We start from the raw sequence: 9,660 nt of genomic DNA on the forward strand, positions 1-9,660 counted from the left end.
TTCTGGACAGGTACGGTAACAGCAGGGGTTTTTATCAGTTAGCAATAATGTGATAACCTGCACTGTTTTTATTCACTTTATGAGCGCTTCGTCCTCCTTTACAGATACACAGATTTGCAGATAAATTCTGGAATAAATCCTGTGTTTGTTCTCTGACCAAAGGTTTCGCTCTGGCAGATCATTAGCTCCTCTGACCAGACTCTTCTGGACAGATGGCTTTTCTGTCACATCATTTGGAAGCAGGAATGAAAACGTGAGACTGTGAACGTCCTGCCAGCTCACCGAGGCTTTGTGCTGCGTTTAACACAGAAACCAAACCAGAGTCGGCTACAGAAGCAGCTCTGCTTTTTATACGGCCTCAAACTGCACCAGATGAAGAAATACACAGTGAATAATACTGAAAATATACTTTATTATCAAAGCATTCACATGACCTAGTATGACAAAGCAAAGTTAGTGATTAGCAGTTTGACCTCTTTGTTAAAAAAAGTCTAAATTTAGAGTCTAAATATCAGTAAAACAAATCAGTGCATGTTCTTCATTTATATAAATCTAAATATTCAGTCACAGAAATGGACTTTCGTCAAATATGGACTTTTCGTAAACATAAAACACAATATCCACGAAATGGTGTTCGTCATTGCATCTTCATTGGTAGATTACCTTTTTCATATGTGAAGGCAGATTGTAGTTTTAGTAAACTGATTATATTGGGAGCAAAACATCCTCAGAGTCTGAAATATTTGGCCAGGAACTTTTCTTGACCACATGTTGACAATCTGGAAAAGATTTTTCTCACTGTAGAAGCTGCAAACAGTTTGATAAAGACCTAAAACTGTGGCCCAAAGTTTCCATTCTTCCATAAAGTTCATAGTTTAAAGGATCCACCCTCCACAGCGTTATTGTGCTCTAAATATCAGGTTTATGTTAACCTAAATAGTCACCAAATAGATTCATCCTCTGAGGATCATGAATATCCACAGACAATCTCACAGTTAAAGATACCAAAGATTTATCTGCTAAACAAAATTATAGGTCCGTCTGTCTGTGGGTCCTGAAGCTTTGATGATATCTCAGTCTGAACTGCAGAACAGACATGTTGGCTACAAAAATATACAATATATATGTTAAAAAAAAACCTTTTGTTTCATTCATTTACTGTCATTATGATTTCCGAATACTGTCAGATAGCTTCGCTTAGACGCTAACCAGAAAGATGTGCTAGGCTAGCAAGCTATAAGTTTACCCTTCATACTATGAATACTTTCAGAGGTAAAGACCCTTGAAATACATAGAAATGAGTCCAAATTTATCACTTTTTAATGGACTTTTTCCATCATTTCTAAGCCTCAGAACTTCATCAGTGCAGCAGATAGATACATGACATTTTAGGAGGAAAAACACATTTCAGTTATGATAAAAAACTGCAACCAAATCAGTTTTACATCCACCCCAGGTGTCACAATCTAAACACTAAATCTGTTTTTTGTTCAGCATGAATGTTGCTTCTTTACTGTACAGCCAGAAGCTAGAACGACTGAAAAAGTAATTTAAAAAGTGTGATTTTGGACCCACCTTATGTACTTCAAGAGCCTGAAAGAAGCTAAAACTTTCCAGAGATGTTTTGGTGTCTGACTGTGTTGTCAGTCTTGTTTTAGTCTCCAGGTGGCGCCAGTATGTCGTACTCTGTAAGCAGTACGAAGCTGTTCTCCCTGATTTTTCGGACCCGGACCAGATCTCCACACTCCTGGACCTGGATCATTCCCCTCTCTCCCCTGCTGTACTCCCTCTCCCTGTCGTTTAACGTCACCGCGGTCTGTTTGCCGCAGGCCTGCCGGTACACGTACCGGACCCCCACCACCAGAACCATGCCCAGCCCGGCCGAGCAGCCCAGCAGCATGCCCAGCTCCCAGGCGCTGTGTCTGGGTATGATGTCTGGATACTTCCCCTCCTTGTCTGGAGGTTCGGATGGATTGGAGGGACGTTTGGGTTTGATATCAGCTTTGGGAAGGTTTGGTTTGAGGTTTGGGTGTGGCTTGGGGTTTGGGTAAACAACTGTTCTTGGTGTCGGAGGGTTGAGGCTGGATTTTGGTTCAGATGATGCGATGTGGTTTTGGATTAGCAACCTGTGAGCTACAGTGAGTTCCTTAGAGGGAACTGGGGGCAAGGAGGACGTGAAGGGGTTGTATAGAGATCGACGAGGAGCTGGAGAAGGTCCAGGGTGAGGGGAGGTGGACTGGGAGGAAGATGGAGAGGTGACGAATGAGATGGAAGAGGACAAAGATGGTACAAAGGAGGAAGATATTGTGGTAGAAGAAGGAGGTGATGTGGAAGGAGATGTAAAATTAAATGGAGAAGGAGTTGATGGGATGGTGGAAGAAGAAGCTAAGGCTGAATTTGTGACAGAGGAGGGTAAAGGAGTCGAGAAAGAAGGAGATGAAGAAAGAGGAACTGGTGATGAATAGTTGATGGAAGTTACGTAAGGTTTAGTAGAGGAGGAAGGTTGGGCAGAAGGTGAATGAGGAGGACTGGATATTGGGGAAGGAGAAGGAAGGGTAGAAAGAGCTGGAGCTGTTTTGGGTTGATTCTTCATGAAGGAGGAAGAAGAATGGATGGACAGTGTCGACTTGATGGATGGAGGCATCGATACCACTGATCCAGAGGGATGAGGAGGAGAGGTGGAGCTCAGATGAACTACAGAAGAGCTGAACGAAGTGGAGGATGAAGAGTTAAGGCTGGAAGATTCTGAAAGAAACGAAGGAATGGCGGAAGGAACAGAAGCAAAAACTGGTCTCATGGTTGTGATTTCTGGTCTAGACTTCAGATCTTCCAGGTTGAAGACTCGAGTGTTGAGAGGCTGAGAAGTTTCTGAGGATGGAGTTAGCTTCTGTCCAGTTAGAGACCATGTTTGGGGAGAAATACTGGAAGCCTCAGGTGGTATCTCAGACTGAGGCTGGTCTGTCTGAATAAAACTAACCTGGGTTTGAGTTGTAATTTCTTGGTGAAAGCTGCTGGTAGACTGAGGTTGACGTGTGGATCCAGATGGAGTATTGTGATGCTGATGTACAGACTGGAGGTACACAAGTTTGGCCTGAGGAAGGGATGAAGTTTTGTTGGACTGGAGAAAAGACTGAAGGGTGGGCGATTCAGATGACAGAACCGGGATTGAACTGGTTTCTGACTGCGAATGGAGCTTAGATGATGATGTTTGGGGGAATAAAGGGGTCGGACTTGTAACGGTTTGGTGCTGAAGAACAGGTCTGGATGTAGAAGTTTGAAACCAAAGGGGTTTCGGAGAAGAACTTTGGGGGTGAGGATTTTGAGACCAACTATCTGTTTGTGCTTTGATTGGATTTCTTTGGGGCTCAGTTGGACCTGAGTGAGTCTGTGTAGAACTTTGTTGTTTCTGGGTTGGTCTTCTTGGATTCTCAGATGAGGATCTTTGGGTGTTTGCATTGGTTGAAGGTACAGCTGAGGTGGTGGTTTCGGTGGGTAGATTCGGATCTTTACTCTCTGTCTCTACATCCTTCAGAGGAATGGTGGTAGCAAGGTAGTCCATGAAGGAAACAGGGCTGGTTGAGGATTGAAATGTGGTGTTTGTTGGAACTGTGGCGGCAGCATCCAAACCTCCAAAGTTCCTGGACTTCTCAGGTTGAGTATCGGGGTCAAACCCTTCAGTTACACCTGGAAGAGATTCTGAAGGAGCACTTTGAAGAGATCCTAAAGCTGTAGAGGTGTTCCTTCCACCAAGCACTTGATTTATCGGAGAGTCAACTCTGAGGGACGCTGAAGTTACAGAGCTGCTCATCTCCATGGCTGGACGAGTGACTTCTGTTAGTGTTTTAAGAGATTTGTAGACCTGAGTTCCTCCGATTGTTCCTGTCGAGAACAGAGCAGGTCAGTTATGATGAAGTCTGGATTTCATGACATGATCTCTGTGTAGGTTTTCCTACCTGGCAGGACGGTGACTTCATCCCCCTGCATTGTAAAAACTGTACTCGCTACACCTCTAAATGTAGGGTTGATCCCACGCCAACGACCACTCCCATCATACACCAATGCAGACTCAATACCTGCCCAGTACACAAAGTAGGACTGGACCACAGTGATGCTGCAAAACACAGGACACAGGTTAATGTAGAATTCAGTAAGAAGTACAAAAATGTCATGTGTCTATGTGCTGTACTGATGAAGTGATAAGACTCAGAAATGCTGGCTCGAAAAAGTGCAAAGTGCAATTTTTTAACATCAGGTACCATGTCCCCAGAAAGTTTCTGTAAGTGTCTATATATGGATGGATCCATATTTCTACTAAAATACAGTCTTTGGTCCACATTTCACCAACAGTTGAGGCTCTAACATCAGTAGAATCTGATGTGTTAAAGTTTGAAAAGACAAGGTTCCAATTTTTAGACATTTAGACTAAATGTTGATGTGGACTCATTGGTAGGAAACAGAAACTGGTGTTCATAGAGGTCTAGATGTTGGTGTTCATAGAGGTCTAGATGTTCATAGAGGTCTAGATGTTGGTGTTCATAGAGGTCTAGATGTTCATAGAGGTCTAGATGTCCATAGAGGTCTAGATGTTCATAGAGGTCTAGATGTTCATAGAGGTCTAGATGTTCATAGAGGTCTAGATGTTGGTCTTTATAGAAGTCTAGATATTGGTGTTCATAGAGTCCATTAAAAAAGTCACTTTTTTATGGACTTTTTCCATCATTTCTGAGCCTCATCAGTTCGTCAGTGATAAATCTGGAGCCACCTCAATGTACTTCATGGGTCCATAAGCTTCATTAAATAAAGTTACTGTAGCTCAGTTCTGAGGAGGTCGGGTCCTAGCTTTGTTCAGGTTTGGGCCCGTCTAACTGTATCTAGACTCACTAGAACCGGATATCTCCCGTCGGTACATCTGGAGCTCTCCACACAAACGACAGGTTCCTCTTCAGCTGTTTGTCAGAGTGAGTGATGGCGTCGCCCTCCGACAGACAGTTCAGTTTGTGGGTACCAGGCGGAGTCAGAGTCCAGGAGCTGCCCACCAGCACCGGGGACCCAACCCGGACCCCAGAACCTCCATCAGCCCGACGCCTGGTTCCCTCCATGCTGCGGGCCTGGAGCAGGAAACCCATGAAGTCCCGAGAGCTACGAACCGTCACTGGGCACAGAGACATCAGCAGGTTAGCTTAACTGTAGCGAGTTAGTCAACTAGTCAGTGAGGTAAAATGTAGTTAATTAGTACCTGTGACTGTCCGGCCAGACAATGTCTGTAACAATAAGTTAATTGGACACTAATGGGTTAGTTAACTAGATCATGAGGTAAACAACAGTTAACTTGTACCTCTGATGAATTGTCCAGGGAGGTTAGATGGACTGTAACAGGTTATTTAGTTAGTCCATGAAGTAAATGGTGGTTAAAAAGTACCTGTGACCATTTGTTTGGACAGGTTAGCTGTAATGGGTTAGTTTACTAGTCCATGAGGCAAATGGTAGTTAACTAGTATCTGTGACTAACTGTCCTGGTAGGTTAGTTGGACTATAACTGGTTAAGTAACTAGTCAGTGGTTAACTAGTACCTATGACTAACTGTCCTGGTAGGTTAGTTGGACTATAACTGGTTAAGTAACTAGTCAGTGGTTAACTAGTACCTGTGACTAACTGCCCTGGTAGGTAGGTGGAGGCAGATGTGCGGATGGATACGTAGCTGTTCTGGGGGTCCTGAGGATGAGCCCGGATGTGGACAGGAGTCATTCCCTGACAGGAGGCGGGGCTAGCTCCATGGGAGAACTGCGATGTGGACGAAGCCAGTGAGAACAAGACCACACCAACCCCAAAACACCGCAGGGTGGACGACATCTAAACACACACGGATTTTATGTTTATGTCGGTTAAAAGCAAGATACAGAAAGTCTGAATACATGAAAATAACAGTTAAAGTACATTCTGAGCACAGATTAGTGAGGGACCAAAAGTTAGGGGTCAAAATGAGACACGAAGAGATAGAAAACAGCCAAAATAGCTACAAAAGATCATAAAGAAGCATCAACATGAGACACAAAACTACCAAAATATGCTGGAAAACCACAGATAAAAAACAACCAATATGAGATGCAAAATCAAACAAAATACAACAACAGAGATGCATAAAATGTCCAATATGAGATAAAAACTGATTACAAAGAGATATAAATATGTATAAAGCAACAAAAATAACACAACACAACCAAAATGTGATGTAAAATCAACACAAAGACATGCAAACTGACCACAAACTGATGCAAAATTACCAAAATGCGTCACCAAAAACTTAGAGATCTTCAGTGTTTCCACAGAGCAGAGAGGAAACTAATTCATCTGTAAATAGTTAACCCTCGTGTCGTCCTGTGGGTCAAAGTTGACCCGTTTTAAAGTTTGAAAATGTGGGAAAAAAAATTATTTTCACAGTGAAACTTCTGATGTCCACATTTTCAACATTTTTGGGAAATTTTTGAACATTTTTTGCCGGAAAAAGGAAATGCTAAAAATGTTTCTTAAGAACATTCACATAAAAATCAACCAAAATCCAGCAAATTTTGCTGGATTTTGGTTGATTTTTATGTGAATGTTCTTGAAGAAAACATTAGAAGTTTTACTGATATATATGGAATTACTTTAGATATTTTTAGGATTTTTTTTGGGAAGATTTTTAGGATTTTTTTGAAAATATGTGCAAGAATTTTCGTGCCAAATTTGGGGGATTTTTTTTAAATAATATTTTTAAGGGAAGTTTTTAAGGAATTATTGGAGTTTTCTTCCTGAAGGTTTTGCAAATTTTCAGAAATTTGGAGAATTTTTTGGCAGATTTTTTTTCAGACAAGGAAACAATATTGTTTGATTCCCATAAATGAGGACAACAGGAGGGTTAAATATCTACAGTATGTTGAGCCTCCTTTGTTTCCATTGTTGGTAAAATCTGTAGAAACACGTTGATTCAGGTTTTTGTGTTATTTTTCCATCATTCTATCCTGACAGAAGACATTTCTGAGCTCTTTCTGCTTCCATAGAGATTCAGGACTTTATATTGCAGAGAAAAATGAGAGGAAAACACTCAAACATGTAGATGAACACATCATAAAGTTGTGTACAAATAAAAACAAACACAGAAAGAAATTAAATGTTCCTTTCACCCTTAGATGCTCCAGTGATTGAACCCTACATTCACATATGACCCGGATAAGAATCAATGTGGTTTTTTTTTGACATATTTGTCATTTTGGTTCAGAATAATCATTTATATTATTTGTTTGTTTGATATTTTTGTCCACACAAGAATAATTTCATATTTGGAATGTGTTTATTTTTCATTTTGTAACAGATTGTGAACAATTTGATAATTGAGAAAGAAAGAAAATAATTTTTACAATTTTTAAACACAGCCGATAATTGATAAAGATAATAGATTAGTAATAGATAGATTGCTGTTTCTTTTTGTGTAAATTAGTTGGATAACTAATTGAATTTCTCACCTTGATGCTGCTTCGGCTCTCAGAGAATCTCGTCCTGCAGCTCAGACTCCTTTAACTGAAGCGAGAGTTTGTTCTGAGAGGATTTAGAGTTTCAGGATGTGGAGGGAGGAGGAGGAGGAACGTAGAACCAGAACACGTAGAGCTGCAGGTTCTAGCCTCACATGGTGTTGAACCGCTGTGTGTTTATGGTTTTATTTATTGAAAATGATGTGTCTGCCTCAGTTTGGCTGCTTTTATGAGTAAAAACTGATTTTTAACAGTTTAAAGATGAAAAAAGTTTAATATTTGAGTATATGCTCCAAAATGTGCTCTTTTCCTTATTATTATTGTTATTATTTTGTCAAAGACAAAAATAATCAATTTGAATAACAAAGCAGAGATTTAGATCCTTCATAAAGGCTTCTGAGGAGCATCTTTAGTAGAAAACAGCAGATTTATGAGCAGATTTTCTAATTAAAGAATGAAGAAAACAACAAAAATTACAATAATCTATAATATTTTACTGGTCTGAAAAAGAAAACAATTGTATCTATGACTAAATATTTCATTTCTTGTTGCTTTTTTCCAATTTTAACTCCTTTGTGTTGTTTTGTGTCTCATTTATGACACTTTTGTTTCTTTTTTTGATGTTTTGTGTCTAAGTTTTTTGGTCTTTTTTTACTCCTTTTTTGTCTCTTTGTGGTCACTGCATCTATTTGTCGCTATTTTACGTCTTTAAGGTCATTTTGTGTCGCATTTGGGGCATTTTATGTCTCATTTTGGTCGTATTTCATCTCTTTGTGGCTGTTTTGTGTCACATTTTTGTATTTTTTTGTTGTTATTTTGTCTCTTTGTGGTCGCTTTGCATCTATTTGTAGCTGTTTTTTGTCTTTAAGGTCATTTTGTGTCGCATTTGGGACATTTTGTGTCTCATTATGGTCGTTTTTTAACTGTTTGTGGCTGTTTTGTGCAACATTTTTATTGCTATTATGTCTCTTTGTGGTTGTTTTGCTTCTATTTGTCGCTATTTTTCCTCTTTAAGATCATTTTGTGTCTCATTTTGATCATTTTTCCTCTTTTTGTTGCTGTTACGTCTCTTTGTGGTTGTTTTGTGTCACATTTTGGATGTTTTGCATCACTTTTGTTGCTATTTTGTCTAGTTTAGCTCACATATAGGACATTTTTGTCTCATTTTTGTGATTTTCTCATTTTCTGTTGCCCATCTGCCTCTCTTTAAGGTCATTTTGTGTCTCATTTTGGTCATTTTTCATCACTTTGTGGCTGTTTTGTGTCACATTTTTGTGTTTCCTTGTGGTAACTTTGTCTCTTTGCTGTCGCTTTGTATTTATTTTACATATTTAAGGTGATTTTGTGTCTCCTCTGGGACATTTTGTGTCTCATTTTGTTTTTCAACTGTTTATGGCAGTTTTGTGTAACATTTTTGAATATTTTTGTAGCTATTTTACATTTTTAAGGTCATTTTATTTCTCATTTTGATCGTTTTTCCTCTCTTTGTTGCTGTTATGTCTCTTTGTGATTGTTTTTTGTCTCATTTCTGACAGTTTCGTTTCTCTTTTCTGATATTTTGTGTCTAGTTTAGATCATTTCGCGTCTCTCTAGGTGTCAGTTTTCTCCTCCTGTCTTCATATTATCCTGATTTTGAAGCTAATTAAAGTCCTTCTGATCAGTGCTGAGTCTTTGTGCTGCTCTGTGTTGTTGTGCGTTTGTGTGTCTGTTCTAGTTGCTGTGTTTCTGTGATCAGGACTCCACCAGGATGCAGAGCAGCTGCTTCACCTCCTCCAGGATCTCAGACTGAACCCAGACTTTCATTCATGTTGGTGTTCTGATTTTATATTATTAACATATTATATATTCATAATGGGGTTCTCGCATGACGTCATCGTTTACATCAGTCTGGGGTCATTCTGCATATTTGAGCCACAGTTTTAATCCTTTTGTGTCACATTTTTGTTGCTATTTTGTCTTTTTCTGGTCACTTTGCATCTATTTGTTGCTATTCTACCTCTTTTAAGGTGATTTTGTGTCTCATTTGGGGTTTTTTCCATTTTTTATGGTTGTGTTGTGTTTCTTTCTGATGGCTTTGCATCTCTGTGTGGTCATTGCATGTAGTTTTGGTTGGTTTTCATCATTTTGTGCTGTTTTGTGTCATGTTTTTGTATTT

The 9,660-nt window shown here is 39.7% G+C and overlaps 1 protein-coding gene across 1 annotated transcript; it reads right to left on the reverse strand.

Annotated features, from left to right (window-relative positions):
- Positions 1 to 392: 392 nt before the first annotated feature.
- Positions 393 to 5,850, reverse strand: LOC118471837 (mucin-2-like). The gene is made up of 4 exons (XM_055007933.1): positions 5,643 to 5,850; positions 4,882 to 5,152; positions 3,954 to 4,141; positions 393 to 3,879 (listed from the first exon to the last, which is right to left on the reverse strand). Exons 1-4 carry the CDS (start codon positions 5,848 to 5,850, stop codon positions 1,655 to 1,657), a joined length of 2,892 nt encoding a protein of 963 aa, XP_054863908.1. The 3' UTR covers positions 393 to 1,654.
- Positions 5,851 to 9,660: the final 3,810 nt, after the last annotated feature.

This window comes from Amphiprion ocellaris, chromosome 23 (assembly GCF_022539595.1).
Source record: "Amphiprion ocellaris isolate individual 3 ecotype Okinawa chromosome 23, ASM2253959v1, whole genome shotgun sequence".
Classification (NCBI taxonomy): domain Eukaryota; kingdom Metazoa; phylum Chordata; class Actinopteri; family Pomacentridae; genus Amphiprion; species Amphiprion ocellaris.